At 40.3% G+C, this 19,769-nt stretch overlaps 1 protein-coding gene across 7 annotated transcripts; it reads right to left on the reverse strand.

Moving 5' to 3' along the window:
- Nucleotides 1–278: 278 nt before the first annotated feature.
- gas2a (growth arrest-specific 2a) lies at nt 279–19,652 on the reverse strand. 7 transcript variants are annotated; one of them, XM_026175684.1, is made up of 10 exons: nt 19,258–19,645; nt 17,114–17,177; nt 14,820–14,970; nt 11,949–12,079; nt 9,108–9,249; nt 8,193–8,213; nt 7,793–7,856; nt 7,466–7,676; nt 7,272–7,379; nt 279–1,779 (listed from the first exon to the last, which is right to left on the reverse strand). In XM_026175684.1, exons 3-10 carry the CDS (start codon nt 14,962–14,964, stop codon nt 1,570–1,572), a joined length of 1,032 nt encoding a protein of 343 aa, XP_026031469.1. In that variant the 5' UTR covers nt 14,965–14,970; nt 17,114–17,177; nt 19,258–19,645; the 3' UTR covers nt 279–1,569. The 7 variants fall into 7 exon arrangements, with proteins under 7 accessions (XP_026031469.1, XP_026031471.1, XP_026031472.1 ...); XM_026175686.1 differs by lacking the exon at nt 19,258–19,645 and adding an exon at nt 17,290–19,232; XM_026175690.1 differs by lacking the exon at nt 279–1,779 and adding an exon at nt 3,935–4,508 and having other exon boundaries at nt 19,258–19,652.
- Between the last annotated feature and the right edge of the window lie 117 nt (nt 19,653–19,769).

Genomic DNA, 19,769 nt, shown 5'->3' on the forward strand with positions numbered 1-19,769 from the left:
AAAACCTCGTCTCATTAGAACAGCATGAACTCTGTTTTTACCTGATGGACTCTATTTCCACTTATTTTTGCACATTTCACCGAATCTGTGCACATGACGGGCGGCTCGGGTCTTTTGGACGTAACTGTAGGATGATCAGATAAAGACGTACGTACATTTTGTTTTTATACATATGGAACCCGCCCCCCCCCAAAAAAGCAGCCTACTCTTAAAGTGATAAGCAAACTAGTATTTCATTAACAATTTAAAATACAACGTGCAAATATCAAAATGAGAAGTTTCAACTTTTCAGCATTTATTGGAAATGTACAACTAAAATCTGGCTTGAAAGTTGCTTTCCACAACCAGTGAATATAATACCAAACCGACATATTTATTCTCCAGGAATAAAAGCAAATTAATATAACATGAGTTATTATGCAGTGATTGATATTTCTCCATTGTAAGAACCCCCCAAAAGTAATCAATAATAATCGTATTTAAATCACTGCACCACCTGTAGGGGTCAGTAATACGACACAGTGAAGAACGTGAGACCTTAAATGAGTAAATCTATTTATAAATCACAAGCTAGTGAAACTGATTCGAACATATGATTGTCGGATGAAGACATTATTACACACAGGATCTATTCTAGTAATGCATAATACAATCAAAATGCTAATATATAAATGTACTGCATAGAACAGTTATGCAAAATGTAAACAATATGAGCATTGCTTTATTTATTTTTTAGCCTACTAAGAAATGCACAAAGAAAAAGCTATAACATTTTGTGAATAAATTTAGGTTTTATGAGAGTTTTTACAAGAATTTAAATGTATAAAGTAAAGCATTTAAACTTCATTGGGTTTAAATAATTCTTCTAATGTGGGAGATAAAATCCCATTTGAGCCACAGCCCGATAGGGTCTGTGTATTATTAAAAAATTAGATAAGAAGATCAGTTTGATGGGAAATGAAAAAAAGTGGGAAAACAACACTAGCACAGACAAATCAATAGAATCCACATCAAGGTACCAAGGAATACTGGCTTCATAAAATTGCCGACATCTCCAGCACCCATTTCATTTCATGTAAAAAAACAACTTGTGTTTTTACCTTGTACAAATACAGATATTTATATGAGGAGCTAAAAGATGAAAGTGTTCTACCTACCATATGTGATATTGCTTCAGATGCAATAAAAACAGGAAAATCTCAAATCTCAAGAAAATCTACACCTTCCCTTGCACTAATTATGAAACCAATTATACTGTTACGATAATAATGAGCATGTTTTTCAAAGCTGTTTGCTGTTATGTAAAAGTAAATAACACCCAGAGGCCTACTAACATGTGTCCAGGCCCAATCAAATGAAAACACCCAAGAATGACCTTTAACCAACAAAACAAAATCATCACTATGAGAAAAATGTGCTTTCTGTGAATGGTGTTGCACTACAGCTTTAATATTTACTTCATGAGAACAGGGATATGTTGCATAGCTACGCCCCCTTCTCTACACAGTAAAAAACAGCACGAAGTCAATCTGTCCTTTTATTAATGGAATTTTTTTCAGTCTCGTGTCTTCACTTTTTGCTGCGGTAGTGCGCTGCCACCACCAGGTAGCTGTCAGGGCTGAGGTCCTTGATATTAGGGGACTTGCTGCTTATAGGGGATATCTTGCCCTCCACCCTGGAAATCTGGAGCATGCGGCATGGGTCATGTTTCAGCAGGTAGCTCTCAAAGGTCTCCCAGCCTCCACCGACTCGCACCATCACGTGCTTATTGTGCAGCATCTGCGGAAGAAAATAGGATTATGTTGTGATGCTGGTGTGTCAGAAGGGGTGCTTTAATAGATGTGGGTGAACCCTTCTATAGGACTAATGTCATTACCCTGATTGAAGCTTTGGGTTTTAGCTGAACGAACATGTAAGCGCGGCTTTGATGTCAAAGCTTGTTGATTGATGTGGGTGTCCCAAAAGTGGTTGGTATCCCTGGAGGGATTCTTTATCAACCCTGCTGCCCTAACGTCTAGGTGAATTGATTACTAAGAAACTCTTATTTCTTAACTCTAACAGTGATGAGACTGTGTGCAGATGCAGCACTGCTTTGACCTTATGTTCATATAAAAATAAAAGTAGCCCTAAACACAAATGCTTCTGTTAGTAGCAGGCATTTGATGATAAACTAGGCCCATTAAAATTTCCAGTTTTTGATGATGATGGTGCTACAGGAAACATCAAAGGATTAGGTTATTAAAATTCCTTCTGAGTGGGACCTTATGGTCGGTATGAGAAATTATTAATTAATGAGACATTCCCTCAAATAAGTCTGAGGATTATCTACTGGGTCATATATATTTTGTCATGCAAAAAATGCAATGACAAATAGCTGTTGGTGGTAGAATAAAAGTCAAGAGAGCACTGATGTTTGTCAAGTGGGAATTTTTGTTTGTTCTGTTACTGTACCTTCTGCTAATTGTGCACTAATTAAGACGTGTCGGTGTGTAGTCCCCCTAGAGTATATGTAACAAGCAAACCAAGCTTGCCAGCATTAGCTAATAGACAAGGTCTTCCAGTTCTAACTTCTATTGTTATTGGGCAGTTTGTTGAATTTGAATGGGTGCTTAATACTGGCTCCAAAACAAGTTAGTGTTCTTTGACACCCATGTTACAATTTACAACTTCAGAGCAGAAGCAGACACTTTTACAGGCTGTTTTTTTTTTTTTTTTAAGCTAATTACCCACTTAATGATTGTACAGCAGGGTTGAGGTGCAGCAACTTTATTAACATCCAAGAGGTTTGTGCTTCAGTTTTGGTGAGTGGTGTTCTATTGTTTTATTACTGTTACTTTCCCAATTACACCACCCATAAAGTCTACAGGTTAATCAATAAGTGATAGCTTAGCCCAGTAGTTCTCAAACTGCGGGGTAGGCCCCACTGGTGTCCAGGTGGGACATAGATAATCAGGCAATAAATATGAATGGAAGTTAAGTTGAAGCATGTCTGTAAATATAATCAACCTGCCAAGGAATGCTGAGGAAAATTAGCCTATGTGGCTAAGTCTGACACATTTACATCACTGACTCTAAACAAACATCAGCATTACCGAAAAATTTACAGATGTTCACTTTTATATGGTAAATGGACTGGTTCTTATATATCCCTTTTCTACTCTACTGGAGCACTCACGGCACTTTATTTAACATGTTTCCTACACATACACATCCGTGCAAGCACATTTTTCTACGTCTAAATGCTTTCTATTTACCACACTGTGATGAACACATTTGGACCAACTGTGTGTTCAGTATGTTGCCCAAAGATAGTTTGGTATGCAGGCTGTAGCAGCCAGAGAAGCACCAATCTTTCAATAGCTGCCCGCTCTAACTCCTTAACCACAGCCACCCCAATTTCATCGTACAATTTTGTTGACTGATAATTCATACACATGAATTTGCATACAATCTGCAGTGTTAATGGGATATCTTCTGGTAACACTGAACATTTTATGGGTCTGAGTTGACAAGCTGGAAGATCAACTTCCCAACCTACTAGGATAGCTAATAAATATTCAGGTGATTTCATCACTAAAAAGCATAAAACCTTAAATTATATGTCTGGTTAAACAGACACATGCAGTGTTTTTTTTTTCCTATCCCTTTTCTACAACATTTGCTTGAAAACGATGCCACCTGCCACATCAGGGCACATTCCCAAGGTTGGCTACCATGGCAACGTCACCGGTTATAATAAAGAGACGAAATAAAAGGCGCTGGTATATTCGATGATCAGAAGCCTGCATTCCCCAGAGGCTGCACACATAAAACATGTCTGCCTTGCTATGGAGGCTTTTTGCCCCTCTACCTCATTAACACACCATTACACCTCTGAGGAAACAAGCTTGTTTGCTGAATGGCCCTATCTGAAGAAGAGTAAATCCAAAACAAGTTATTATAAAGATTATTTACTCAACTCAAAAATGATTCAGACAAATAGGAAAGCAATACATAGTTAAAAAGGGCAAATTACATCATGCAATTGTCACCTCAGTTTGGCCAGATATGACGCTTCTTGCCCTGCAGCAGCATAACATACAACATTTATAGGCCTCTTAAATGAATCAATCGTGAGGGCAGGAGCAGGGCAGTAGATCCAATCATCAGCACCAGGCCTCAGGCTTTGTGATTGTGGATTTAATGGACCTGTGTGATGCAGAGGGGTTTTCAATCACGCTGCTTTGGGACGAGACCCTTGCTGGACTCCAAACCCTTCTCAGTAGGCCAGAGAAGGGCAGAGGCCCGGGGCTGAGCTGGGACAGCACTTCTCACAAAACCACTCTGGTGTTTTTCTGCTCTCTCATTCAAGCTACAACTAGCTCATTTATTCCAGCAGAAGGTCAGCCTCTCCAGCGGCCCAGATTATTGTGAAGTGAGATCTGCTGCACGTCACTGCTGTCCTTGCTCCCAGCTGCCTACAGACAGTGACTGGGCTTACTGTATTCATGCCTTTTCAGTCGACCCAGCTGCTGGGGGGGAAAAAGCCATGTGAGGAATTTTAATTAAAGCATGTTCAGCATGAAGAGTGCTGGCTGGGAGACAGAGGAACAGAGGCTTAACACTTGCTTTGTTTGTCATCCTAAGCAGTATCGCACATACTGAAGGTGTGACTAGTATCCACGATGACACATGGTAACGGATGTTTAATAATGTTGTTATAATTTAGCTATTTTTCAGTATGGCTGCCCATTTATATACTATACGGTATATATTCATCCTCTGCTGCTTGTCCTGAAGCTTTTTTCCCCATTTTTGTTTAAGACTTTTTTGGTTTGTTTTTTAAAAACCAACTACTAACTATTAGTAGTTGCAATACAATGGACAAACAGCAGAGGACATCCAAGAGTAAACTCCCTTTTGCTAATGTACACATACCGCCAGCATGAATCACATCTTTGGAGGTGTAAATCCCGGTTGTGGGTTGCCAAGTAACCAGGATCCCAAGGGGAGAGATGCTACTTCTCCGATCTGTTATTCTCCATTTATCTTTCACGAATCGCCTTTATCTCTCCACTCAGAGAAAGCTGAGTAACATTTCCTGAGCTTAAAGACTGATTGTGTGTGATTATGTTAGTACAACAGCCAGTTCTGGGTCAGACGTATTCCAAGTGGTAAGTTGGTTGTGAGATCATAGGTGAATGTGTGGATGTTGCTTTCTCTTTACAGCAAATGAAAGTAAACATTGTCAAGGCAAAGGCCATTTGTAGACACAATGGATGACCTTCATGCCAAAACCAGCCCCACATATCTGCTATACGACTGGAAAAAGAGTTTGCTTTGCAATGTGAGACGTTATTGTTACAAACCGCAAAGTGGAATGAAAATAAAATGAATGGAATAATTAAAAAATAAGAAAACGGTTACTGTCATTTTCCACTGCTAGAAATAGACTATTTACTCTTTTTGCCAGTTTGTAAAAGAAGGTTACAATGTAATGTATGATTTACTTTATTTGAACAATGATTTCATAGAGTCATTATTGTATAATGTGTAATATTTGCCTCTGAAGCTTCAGTGCTGGGACTAATGTCTTCATTATTATTTGGACTGAGACTTTATAGTAGTGCATAACAGTGTAATAATAGCAAACTGAATGTGAAACATTCAGAACAGTGACCTGAAAACTAAGCTTAAGGATAAGCTCACCAGTAAAGAACTATGTCCGTTGGGGCCTTCCCAACAATAGACTTTTTCCACTGAACAGTTTTATGCTAATATCCAAAACCTGATAATTTGATAACCTCATATGAAAGTGATACAAGTGAAAAAACGATTATGTTAATTATTATATACAGTACTGTGCAAAAATCTTGAGCCATCACTCATTTCCTTATATTTTGCAAGGAAAATAGGAAACATTGAAAATAGAATATATAAGGCAAAAACAGAGTTTGTACAAGTCTAACATGATTGAAGGTCAGTATTTGGTATGACTACGTTTATACTACAACACAGCCTCAACTCTCTTAGGGAAGCTTTTTATAAATTTATTTAAGCAGTCTTCTTGAAGGACATCCAAAGATTTTATCTGGATATTGGCCACCGTTTCTTGGATTCTCTGTCAAGATGATCCCAAGCTGCCTGAATAATGTTGAGGCCGAGCTCTGGCAAGGCCAATCCTTGACTGATTGCATCCTTTTACTGCACTGACAGTGTATTTGGGATCATTGTTATGCTGAAAAATGAAACTGAAACTGTCAGTCAAATGCTTTCCAGGTGGTATTGCTTGGTAGATCAAAATCTGACAGTACCTTTTTGTGTTCATAATTCCATCCACTTTAACAAGATCCCCAACACCACTGGCTGAAATGCACCCCCAAGCAATCACTGTGTTTTTAAGATTGCTGTAGTTGTATCTCTCTTGTGACCTGCCCCATACATATTGATGATTTTGATTTTCAGTTCAGTTTTGTGGCATACCACAGCCATTTTTCCCTGATTCCCTTCCTCTGTATCTCATTGTACAACTGTATAGTGACAATAAAGGCATTCTATTCTATTCTTAAGAATTAGCCACCCTTCCGCTGAGAGTATCTCTGATGCGGCTGCAGTGAATAGTGGATGAATCAGCTCAGGTCCTGCCTCAGGTCTTTGGTGGATTTTTCCCCCCCCATTTCTTAAGGACGGGACTTTCAGAACCTGTTCATATGCTCTAGATATTTTTCTTAGGCCTGCAACTTCATTTCTCCTCTATTTGTCCATTTTCCTCAAAAATTTTAAGGACATATTGCACACCACATGTCAAGTGTTTGGCTAATAGCTCTTTGGGAATCACTTTGTTGTTGCAAAAATACTATTTTATTCATGTAAAATGGTGACATTTTCCTGGATGCAACGAAAGAAATGGGGACAAATTATGTTTTTGTGACAGACTGCTAATAACAAGGTGCCTAAAGATAGACGATTTGCTAAGGTCTCTGTCGCGTGCAGACGCAAGACTGGGCCATCTTTTGAGTTATGTGCGTTTTTTATGCTTCAATGAGTCATAGGTTAGTGTTAAGTGGCATAACAAACCAAAAAAACATTCTCCTGAAACTGGTCGGGTACAAGGACTGGACTCAAAATGAGGGAAAAAACAGCCAATATCCAAAGAAAAACTTGGAAAGACTTGCAAAAAGCCTGGAGAAGTATTCCTCAAGACTGCTTTTAAAAAATCCAAGAAAGTCTGGCTCCTTGGAAGCAAAATACAAAGAAACGAGGACTTTTGTACAATACTGTAACACACTCACCCGAATAAAGAGCATCTTCTCCCCAACACGATATCGACCCTGCGACTGTCTCTCTACACAGAACTTATTTGCACATCTGCAAGGTGGATCATTGGCGATATGTCTTACCTGTTTTGACAAAAACAAACATTGATGTTTTTCCTCTGATAAGTTAAGTAGAAACAGCAAACAGAGGTGAACACTTGCTAACTTACGGCATCATCCAAAAGCTTCCCTGTGCTTTTTTTGATAGAAGTCACTTTGGTAGGAGTTGGGGATGGGGAAGGGGATGGGGAAGGAGATGAAGAGGGTGATGGAGGGACAGGCTGAGCTGGAGATACAGGTGACGGAGGAGGTAGAGGCGCTTTCTCTTCTTGCTCAATCTCTTTCTCCAGTTTTATAAGGCCAGGAGGCTCCACATTGTACCTAGATGAGGAATAAAAGAGACACGGAAATTATGAAAGGATTTGCAAAACAATCCAAAGACATACACAGGAAAATCTAGACAATCAAGGAGGAAAATGTAAAAACCAAGAGCATACCGTGATGCTATCCGGCCCAGCTCTAAAAGACAAAGGCAGACTTCTCGTGGCTGCTTATGAAGAACTGCAAAAAGAGATCACCTTTTAGGATTTGGTGATTAAAATACTGTACTGTATCTGGATGAAGGTGATGAATGAGAATGAGTGGCTGTGTGATGGTGAAATGGACATAAAAACAAGCTTATGAACTTCATGCAATCACATGGTCCTCTCTAATCCTGTTCATCCCAAACCAAATGGAAAGAATACTGCTCACATGTTCATTTTAACCACTTCAGAGGGTAACGGTAACCACGGCAAATAATAGATCAAACCAGACTGTGGACACACAAAGCATGAATAATGTGACACACCACACCATGCAATATAGAAAGAATATATCCACTGCGTGATAGCAAACCTGATGTTGTTACACCTACTGCTGAACTGACAAATCCATCCAGAGAAAGTAAGAGGGAAGGAAAGAAAGAAAAAAAAGACATTCGTCAGCTGGATTGTTCACTGAAGCATTTTATTACAATCACATGTCCACTGGATTCGAAGGCGATTATAGTTCACTGCAGCTAGCTCACTGCGTGTGTGTATATCCTGGAATCCAGAAATGATTTACATAGCTTGAATATTTTTAGCAATGGCTGATCAACCTTTTAGTCAAAAATATGGCAAGAATTTATGACTATTCTGCGTATTTGTGCTCTTGTCAGGGGCACATCTGATTATGAGGGAAATATTTCAGTCCGGGCATATCTTTGCTGCAAGGACACTGCAGTGAAATAACGTGCAAGAAAGCTCTGCGAAAGATCAGAAAGACACAGATAAACACTGAGAGAGCGAATGAGGAAGAGAGAAAAATATCCCTACTGTGCGCTGAGGAAAACATTTGCATACTGTTGGCCTACTTTCTCACCATCTCACACCTTTATGTCCACGCTCCTGTAGTTTTACTTTAGATGTTTTGTGCATGAGTGCATTGTATGAGATTCCCTTATTGTCAGGTAGAGCTGCTCCCATCACTGTGCTACCCGGACTGTGAGCTTTTTGAGCACGTCAAAGAAGGTGAGGCTCGGTCTGGTGATGTGAGGCTTCTAATCCTCAGAGGGGAGGAGAGGGAAGCAGGCCAACCTGCATGTCACTGTACCTGTACAATCAGGCCATTCACAGAAGATAGAAATCTGAGCCCACTGCCCCAGCAGTGCCAGGGATAACCAAAGCCTGAGAGAACTGAATCTTTGTGAGGAAAGTGATGCCTGTTTATGTACCCGGTCTGTCCTACATCTTGACATTTTCGCAGGGTGAGAAATAAAAACAGACTCACCTAAACCCTCTGACTCAAACAGACATGTTTCTCCAACTCCGACCTCACGACACCAGGCCAGGAAGTTGGCTGTGTTGTCCCGTGCAAAGAAGGAGCCGGATGGAGCGCTCCGCCGACACGGTATCCTCCGATTGGGAATTCTCTGTCACAGACACAGAGAAGAACCCCCTTACTTTCACTTAAACAAGATCGGATTTAAACATCTTATTCTGCAGTTTAACAAAGAAAGGACAAAAGTCCTCCAGAGTGACTTGTTCGAACCAATACCCAGAGCTCCACCAAAACACAGAGCCACATTATCTACATCTACACTGATGTCTGCTGAGGCTCTGATTTCAGCCCAGGATCAAGAACCCTTCCCATTGAGATCAATATGAGAAATGACGGGTTTGAAAACCTGTGCTACTTTACCAGGCTGTCTATGATTTGGGCTCAAATGACATGCTTATGGGTTTCAGCCCCCACACGGTCTGTTCGGGGAGATTTATGCGCTTTGCTGTGGTTTTATACAGGATATGTGTGTCTGTGCTTTGAGAAAGGTGGAATGAGCTCATGCTGGAAATATGCAAGCTTTTGTGGGTATTTTTCTTTTCATTCCAGACTCTCCTTTTGACTTTTTTTTTAGGGGATCTTTTGTGTTAAATGACTTTGCATTCCCGGATAAATATTCAACTTTGCCAAGGTTGTTTTTTTTTTTTTCATCTAACAATCAGATGAATGTATTATTATTTCTGCCTTGGCTGCCAAATGATCTGCACCTTTGAATGTCTAATGATTGCACAGGAGGTAGGGGACTTCTGGAAAAGATTATCTTTAAACATATGGGAATAATAATAAGGAAAAGGAACTGCTATGCTTGAAATGAGCAACGACAGCTATAATCAAATTATTTCATTCAAAGAATTTAAATACCTCAACATGCACACACGAGATGAGCAGTTTGACACTTTAAAAATACATTTACTTGGTACTTTCTTACTTTAAGAGGTAGATGAGAAGATTATGCTATTATCACATATGTTAGTTGGAGGTTGAACTGTCTTCGACTGACATCTCTGTTTTTGCACTGGTTAAGCAAATATGTGGTGTGCTTTATGGGTGCAAGCGGACAGATTTCATGAACTTTGTACAGAGCCGGGCTACTTTTTCCTCTCCAAGCCTTTCTGCTGAGATAACCAGCAGCTGCGTCTAGCTTCATGGCCCTTCCTTTCCCTGTAAAAAAAATCCCTTTTGGTCAATGCTACTTATTTACGATGTTTGATCTTCTCATCTCACTCTCCTGCCGAAACCAAGTCTTGAACATTGCACTTTTGCTTAAAATTTCAGTGCTATAGCAATAAGTTCCCCCAGTTATTGAAATGACTGTACAAAAATCAGCCTGTCAAAGTGTTATGACAAGAACGAAAACAACCTTTGCTCATCTGGACTTAATACTGATTGATATAAACACATGGGAAAACGTCTGGAGCACAGCATCTGCAAAGTGTGATTGATGGTACCCCTGTGCTGTAGTCACAGGCCCACTTCACACACCACATCGACTTATAACAGGGCTTGAACACAGATGGATGTCCTCTTTTAAGTGGTGAAATCTGATAGCAAACAACTAGAGCTGATCAAATGCCACGACAAGCATAAAGACTCATTGGATGACATACTGTGTATCAGACATGAATAACACGGTTAATCTTTTAATGAAAACCCTTAATTCAGACAAACAGAATCAAATCACGCTCGCTGCACAATATCATAATGCAGCTTTGTTTCATTTTAAAGCCTATCCAAGGACTCTCTCTCTCCCTCTGTTGGCATTCACAATCAATAGACTCCTCTATTTCGGCAGCTCCTCTGCTGTCTCACGGTCATTGACCTCAAGTATTTCCTCACATCTGTGCTGCTGCGCTCACACTGAGATCAGGAGACCCACTGACATCAGCACAGTAATGCTTCAGTGCAAACATCAACAACTCTCACTGAAGGACCAACAAACATCTTTTACTTCTTGCCTTCCGAACAGAGGCACGAACATGACCCAATCACAGTTTTTGCTGCATGCCACTGAGACCAGCTGTCACTTCAGCATTTAAATATCTGCAATAAACAGATACTGAAGGTAAATATCCATCTTTTAACATATATTTTTGAACTTTTGAGGATGTATCCATGGGGTTTTTATAATATATGGGGCATAAATAGAAACATTTTTCTTTTGCCTAGTTGTTTTTGTTGTTTTAGTCACCAACCCCATAAATATACATCTGGACAGACTGATTGGGTGAAATTACAGGTAACCACTCTCAAGGCACCCGTTTTAATGAAATTCATTAAATCCTCAGTCAAGGCTCACAAGAAAAGAACGTTTAATGCTGTTCTCCCAAATCTCACAGGGGATGTGGGGCCCCATCAGTTAACGTGTCCTTGCTAGCCTTATTTTTTTTTCTTTTTTGCCCTGTTGAAGGCAAGAGGCCCCCATCCCCCCATCCCACTTTATGTGCACTTCTTTCTAAAATTGTGGAGTTCTTTGCAAAGTAGGAATTCACGGGCGCAGTCATCAAGAGCGTCTTTCTGCCTCTGTGCTACTTTCCAAATGTTGTGTTGGGATATCCTTTTGTATTTAGATGTGAAAAAGACCATTACATGTGGAAGTGGTTTTAAATAGTGACTGTCAGTCAATCTGACCTAATAAGTGTCTGCTCAGATGATGTTTTCATACTCAGGAACAATGCTCTGTGAAATCGTTCAAGCTGATAGTCTGGGAAGATTTTCAGCCAAGATTTAACTTTCAGATTAGTGTTTTCACTGTAACCTGTATCACACAGGACTATTGCAGTCTCTCTGTACCTTGCTGTTGCCAAGGGTAGGCAGATCTCCATTACTCTGCCTGAACTTCTCCTGCAGTGTCTCAGCCAGCTGGCACAACAGGAAGCCATTGTCTAAGCGGTCCATGAAGCTCTCAGCAGTGATTTCCAGACCTGAGCAGGAGACACATAAAGAAAGAGCAGCGCCACAAGTTTAAAAAATATACATATAGCGTAAGGAAATAAAATTTAATCTCCACTTCACTCCGAGTTGCGGTCAAACCTGACGCAGTGCTGTTGATTCCTAAAACCGTTTTAATGACCGAGCGTCGCTTTTGCTGCCGGGTTTGTGGCGGCTCTGGAGGAGCCAAAAGCTGAAATAGTACAACATGATTTGAGAGGATCTGGGGGATTTCCTGGTCACACACCGTGGGATGGCAACTACGGGGATGCATAAAAAAAATCCAAAAAAAACGTGGCATCTGTTTGTACACAGTAATGCCTCATTATCCTGTGCATTTGCAGAGCTACGTTGGTGATCAACATGTGGTGTCCAGTTGACTGACTTCCAGAGGACCATTCTTTCTTAGTTAGATCATCGTGAAATAGGAGGTGGTGGCAGGGGGGTGTCTGTGGAAAGAAACTGGAGATATTTTTTTTTATCCCTTTTCTCTTTCTTATTGGAGGAGGGGTTTAGGGGTTCAATGTTTAATGAGTTCCAAATGTTGCAATTGAGCCCAGAAAAGAGAGATTGAAATCTTGAGAAACACTCAGTGAGTCTTATACTCTACTCGTACGACCCTCGTTCCACGCTGTGAGAGGAAAATATCTTTCACCGGGCTCCAATAGAAGTATAGTAAAATTAAATATTTAATCATACGAGTTGCCCAGTTCCTTCAATCTGACTTGAGATCATCTTACACTGGGAATATATTAGGATCAGTGAGCTCTGACCGTTTGCAAACTCAGCCTTCTCCTTGCATTAAAACTACAATTAAACACCTGTTAAGTTTCTTGGGTTTTTCTTGCACTGCTAAACAACTGAACAACTGTCCACAGACAAATGCACAAAGACAAACATAAACACCTGCCAAGTGCTTTAAACCACCTTTGTGGTAGTTCCTGCTTAAGTAAGTGTCTTGAGGAGCACATTTTGCCATGATGACAGACAAAAAGACAGACTCGGGAAGTGAAAACAATACGAGCCAAGCTGTTACCGCTTTGACAACAATGACTCATCAGTATAACCAAACATATGCCTCCCACACGGCAGCGGGCCACACGGCAGGTCTCACCTGAAACTGTAATCAAGGATGTCAGCATCTTGTTTCACAGAATAAAAAAAATACTGAGCAAATACAGAACTTGGCCTAAACCAACAAATTAATTCTGTAGTGTTTATTCACTGGAAACACTTGCATGCTCCTGCTTCTGAACCCTTTAGTTCCATGGCTTTCTGGCTCAGCTGGTTCCAGTGCAAACACACACACAGCCAGAGATAACGCGGAAGACACTGAAGTTGTTTTAAGTTGTTTACACACAGACATGAGAGAGTCTCAGGAACCTTATAGTTGGTTTGAAAAGTGTCTGTTATATGCATCCAGGAGTAACTCCCAGTCATAACACATACAGTAGTTCTTAAGCATATTTTAAACAAAAAGCACAGTCTATGAAGCGTTTAGCACCAGGGCCAGCGGAGGCCCTTGGTTTTGTGTAACAAGAAACAATCAAGCAGTTCATACTTATCTCTTCTAACATATAGGTGCGACCTTGTTAATAACCTAAAAGCAGTACAAACATGATAATTACAAACACAAACCAACATACTTATGACAAAAGCTAGAGTAAACGTGCTGCATGTGTGTATTTTTGTGTGTTCACTCATACACTGGCTTCCTCATTAGCACTCAGTCATTGAAATTTTGAGAACTTGACTCTAACAAATTTAAAATTCTGATGAAACACTGGTTAACAGACAGTTTACATCTCTGAAACCCAACTAACAAATACATAATTCTTACTCTGGTGGCAGCCTTTGTAAGAATATTTATGAGCTGACTCTGGTGAGTCATTGGTGCAAGAATGCTTAAGAAAACATCATGGAAATGACTGTAGGTGTTTCTCTAAGGTATTTCACTAATGATATCCATGTTTAATACAAATTTTTCCCTGGCTCTAGGAACAAACAAAAAGAAACAACAACAAAAAAACCATACAAAACTCATTCATACACACCCATTCAAATCAGATCAAAGTGCACTGTGCTTTTGTTTTGTGGCTGCGCTGTTAAAGAAGTACAGCGCAGAGAATTGTTTATTATGCAACCACATCCTTGCACAGTGCTGATGCTCCCACCCACTGTGCATTATTTAAGAACAGTTAATGGTGTCCATTATTCATTTAAAGTAAATCTATGAAAGAGCGTTGCAACTGGAACAGGTCCACACAATCTGGGGACTTTAAAATAGTTTGTAATGAGGTGCGGATTGATCACAATCCCCTGCAGAGGTGTTTACATCAGCAAAGACCAGTCGAGTTAATTTTAGACACAAAGCAATGAAATGTGCAGGATTTTTTCAAAGCCAAGCTATTTCTAAGCCTGTGTATCCAATGAATCTACAAACCACACCCTGATTTTTTAAATTTATTTTATTTCGCACAGCTAGCAAAACATCTGAGAAATGAATGATTTAAAACACATTTTAACCACAGTTCAGGAATATAACTGTAACTTTATATATGTAATAGTATTACTACTCCTCAAGGCGATTGTTGTTATGATTTGGCCCTATATAAATATAACTGAATTAAATTCGCTTTGCTTAGCGAATTAAACCATGTTATAAACTATAACTCGTGGTAATAAATCCTCACTGTTAATAGCATGTGTTTCTTGCTCGTTAGTGTGACTTACCAAGAATATTAGTGAGCCACAGGGCCAGGTCTTCCTTCATAGGCAGCAGGCTGGCCTCATGTCGACTGGAAAGCCACTGTTGGTACTGCTGCATGTCTGTCAGACCGGGCCCGCTGGGCTGTTTGGGGCTCAGGGAACTGCACATGGTTCCCTATTCATCAGCAGGAGAAGGTTAAGACAGTCCAATGATATAGAATTCATGAACATGTAAGATATCTGTAATATTATGCAAGCAGACACAATGTGCAGCTCCAGTGTGCAGTATAGCAGATCTTCAAAACATTAATAAAGGAGGTACATATTATCCAGATACCTCAGCATATTAATTGGACTCCATCTAAGTCCTGCTAATAAATGCTTTGTTGTTGTAGCAGGCAACAAAACCATCATGTTCTTCTCTATACATGCATATGTTTGAGTATGCACCCATGTATGTATGTATATACATACATGAGCCCCAACATTAAAACCATTAAGTGGTGAAGTGAAAAAAACATTGATCATATTGTTAAAAAGCAGCGTTCAGCTGGAAAGAACTGGAAAAACTCTGCCAGACATCAGCAGCAGCCTCCCCCAGCGGGACGATGTACCTCATCAAATGGCAAAAACGGCTCAGGAATGGCTCAAAGAACATGACAAAGAGTCCAAGACATTCCCTCCAACCAAGTCCCCTGATCACACTGTAACGCAGACCCACTCCTGCACACTTCACAGTCAGCATTACTTAGATTACAAAGGTTCTTCAGTTATCTGCACAATGAGCTGATTTTCAACTTTGCTGTTAGCTTTGTGTTAATACTTAAACAATAAAAGAAAGATCCTGTGTCCTCACTAGGATAGGGATTCATGCCAGTGTGTGGCACTGTAGTTCAAGGTTGATACTATTAACTGGTAAATGGGACAATTCATCTCAGGCAATGTTTCTGAGTAATGCTAAAGTAATGTAACAAGTACTGCGAGGAATTACTCTTTCCAGGGAATAATTAGGTGATGCAATGCATCACTTAATTCAATTTAGAGTTGCCAGGAGGTGGGCTGGAACCTATCTCAGCTGTCACAGGGCAAGAGCTGGGGTACACTCTAGGAAAGGGCTTCTTCAATTCATTTGATATCAAAAAGGAAAAAAACAAAAAACAAAAAGAGAAATTCCCAGTGTTATACCCATTCAGTTGACAGTGATGCAAAACAGAGTGAATCGGAGAATTCTCATATGTAATAACCTTAAACCAGAGGTTCATTTACCTTCAAAGTAGTTACACATTTTCTGGAAATATACTAATCCGTCATTTCAGCTCTAGTTAGCATCCTCCAAATATTGTGCAGCTCTTTTGAAAGCTTAAACAAAGTTGGTTACAGCGGTCATGATATGTCACGATAACAGAAGGAACCTCTGAACATGTGTGTGTTTTATACTCGTGATCTAAACGGATCCTCACAATAAAATTCTTCTGTATTAGCTATCATTCATGTTGCATATTCACAAAAGGGGCAGAGGAGGAGCAAGCTGAAACAGGAAAGGAGAGCAGCTTTGTTCTCCTGGTCAAAATCCTGGTATGGATTACAATAAACCTGATGACATTAGAGAGCACCATTTCTTTCCACCCCTTCTTTGGACAAGAGACACTTTTATACCAGCCAGACTGGTACAGTAGGACTTTTATTCAACCAACAAAGAGCTCCTTCAAATTACTCTGCCATCTATTAAGCAGTCTATCCAGCGGTGCATATCAGCCCATCACAGTCAACAGTGCAGCAGGTCTTGCGTTACAGGTTGATGGACAGATTGCATTTGACATCAGTACTTGGAACAATATTTAACTGCTGCTTATTTCCTTGAAAGTGAAGTCACTGAGTAAATTAGCATTTGGCCCAGTCTTTTCCAATACCAGGCTACAGTGCGCCAAGGGTGCACCGCATTAGCTGCAATATGAAAATCTTTCAGATATCAGTCCAGTGTCACTCCATTAACGGATTTGCGGTGGAGAAGAGTGAGTGCCTGACAAAACAACTGGGCACCAGATGCAAGACCTGAGCTGTGTAACAGGGCACATCAGCAGCACTGCAAGCGTCAATCTGTTCTCTAAAGTACTCTGACATAGAAAAACGATGCAATGCAGACAGAAAGGAGACACCCCAACCTTTAGAGCATAGAGGTAGTGGCATAACGGGGATTTAAAGGCTCCCAAAGTACTCAAGAGTTTCTATTTTAAAATAACAAATAAGATATGAGCAAAATGTCTTTTCTCTGTTACATACAGAACAGACATCTTAAGTCTGGTATCATTACAGCTTACCTAACAGCCAATGATGAAGTGACTTTGTTCTCCTTTTTTCTGGTAAAGTTCTTTGTCCGGGGTTCTTTAAAGAAACAGAAAGTTACTTGAAGAGAATTCACATTCTTGAAATCTTGTTGTTGCATTTTAAAGGTTTTGCCTCCACCGCTTCCTCCAAGCAGGAACATTTCACATACCCTCTGGCACGCAAATAAAAACAGGATATCGGATGCAAATTGCAAGCAGAGCTTATTTAAACAAGGAAGCTGCCACGAACAAGTAGTTCAAAGCACGCGGTGGATGAAAATTTCCTGTGAATACTGAGTGAGTGCAGCACGATATGAGGAATCTGACCTTTAAAGCTGTGTAACATTTCAAGGTCCGTCTGGAGTTGGCTGCAACTAAATGGCACCGTGATGCAAAACTGGACATCAGGACCTTGATGTCCGACCAAGGCTGTCAGATCTTTGAGAAGGCAACTTCTACTCGCTTGCATACACACACAAAAGTCTGGAGCTCGGCGCTCACACACAGGTGCTACATTCCCATGTCCACTGGTGAAGGCTGACAGACAGAACAAGGGCACTAGGATGTCTCATGTCTCCCAGTGCAAGAGCTTAACAAGCTCATTCCCTGTGCTGCGTCAGTGGGCAATGCATCAAGCTGCTATTTTACGTATTGTTATTGTACATTTTCCTTATTAAAGCTGTATGGTATAAAAACTTTCTGAAAGATTCTTATGTGTCTTCTCACATGTCACTTTAAATTAACTTAAAATTCACTACAATTTTCTTGCTTTGTTTGAATTCGCACATACTAGTCTCTGTTCAATAAATCTTCATGTCAACCTTGGTTCAGTTTTATTGTTCTTGACAAGATCGTAAACAAACATCGAGCTCAATTTTCACCATTTTTTCCCCAAGAAAATAGCCCGGGCCAGCTGTTGTAAAACATACCTGGTTCCTCTCACCATACTGTTTCCTGACATGTTTTGCTTCAGCAGCCTGCACTCTGCGAAACTGCGTGTATTTTAAGAATCTGGTTCATGATCGAATGCTAGGCTTTGTGCATTCACAAAGAGATCCCACTTTTCAACCCAAAACATTAAAAAAAATATATATAGAAATACAAAATTTACATTCATCCTGAGTCATCTCGTGACTTCACTAAAGCCATGCTAATGTGCCACGGTTGGCTGCAGATTGCTTCGGGAAAGGCATATGGATGGGAATTTTGACTGATGAATCACATTAGAAAGTACAAGAGCGGCTCTGTCCTCGTAACCCTCTTTGCCCTGCGTGCCCTCCTCCACTACAACAGTTAGCCGATCTGGAGGTTGATTTGTCCATCTAAATAAGGACACTCAGCATGTTTCTACTGCTGACAAGTAATCTGTTGTGTTCAGGTATCAGATTGCTTGAGGTGCTACAGTCAATGAAGCACACTGTCTGTATGGGAATCTGCACTTAAGTCTTACAAATGAAATGATTTCATAATGGAATATGCAACCTCAGACCTTTGATTAAGGAAACATTTGAACTGTCAACAAACCAAAGTTCAGGCTGACTGTATGTCAAGAAAACAGATAAAATGAGCTATTTTTATAGTTTCTCTGAATTTGGTGCCAGGGCTTGGTTTTGGGTAGAACTGTATTGGCCTCTCACTTCATTTACAACTGCAATAAGGCTTTTTAGGTTGTCTCCTTCTTTACAGCTGTCACAAATAAAGCGCCCACAACAGACAATTTACCACTCTTGAAATAGGTCCAAGGGAGGACGCTTGATGAGTTATGACTCAAATCCAGCAGAGCGCCTGCTAATTAAAAACCAATGAAGTGACTGAGAGCAGCTAGTACACAAAATATATGATATTCCGTTTAATTACAGATGTCTGGTGTTAACTCTGAAAGGAGTAAAAAGGCAAGCACCTTCCTGTCAACTGTCAAGAAGTAAGATTCAACCAAGCCCCCCTCAACTGTTAAATGAGTTTCATTAGATGGTATTGTTCTGCAAAGCACACAAAAGGAAGAGATTGCAAAGGGTACTTTCTAAAAATGATCTAAACCTAAAACAGAAATGCAAGTATGAATAGTCTGACAGTCATACAGCAACAGTGTAAAAGTAGCGAAAAATGTCCTGAATGAAAAGCTTCTCGTGTGTGCTCACCCTGAGGGTTCAGCTCGCTGGTGCGCTCCTTCCTCTCACTCGTCCTGTGAGATGCTGGTTCCCAATTTTCATGCTTTTCACAGTGGTGCACCGACCCACAGGTTAGCCTCCAAAATCACAAACCAGTGTGTACCGGGGTGATCTTTCTCGCTGCACAAGCTGACTGCACAAGCACACGCATACGCGCGCACACATATACTCACTCACAGCAGGCTACGCTGCTGCTGCTGATTATGATGATGGGAGGAAAGTTTGGTCGTGTTGGCACTGCCTCTTCTTTGTGTTCCCTCTGTAACATTTTTTTTCTGGCCTGAGTTTCTATTCTTCCAAACGCTTTGATGTAAAGTTTTTGTCTGTGTGTGCAACTGTGCTGTTTGATCCATCTAGTCGCATTGTTATTATATCAAGACTGGTTCATTTAGGCGTAATTTGACACTATCTTGCATTTGAGAATAAATTGAAATAATGAATGACGATCATTATTAATACATTAATTACGTGTTTCAGGTGTA

Source organism: Astatotilapia calliptera, chromosome 7, assembly GCF_900246225.1.
Source record: "Astatotilapia calliptera chromosome 7, fAstCal1.2, whole genome shotgun sequence".
NCBI lineage: Eukaryota > Metazoa > Chordata > Actinopteri > Cichliformes > Cichlidae > Astatotilapia > Astatotilapia calliptera.

Excerpts from the sequence above, each read along its gene's own strand:
- gas2a (XM_026175687.1), bottom strand. The coding sequence starts at position 14,964 with ATGTGCAGTTCCCTGAGCCCCAAACAGCCCAGCGGGCCCGGTCTGACA. Across the intron at positions 9,250-11,948 it reads CTACCCTTGGCAACAGCAAG|AGAATTCCCAATCGGAGGAT; the intron begins GTACAGAGAGAC and ends TGTCTGTGACAG. Across the intron at positions 8,214-9,107 it reads GTTTGAGTCAGAGGGTTTAG|CAGTAGGTGTAACAACATCA; the intron begins GTGAGTCTGTTT and ends TTGTCAGTTCAG.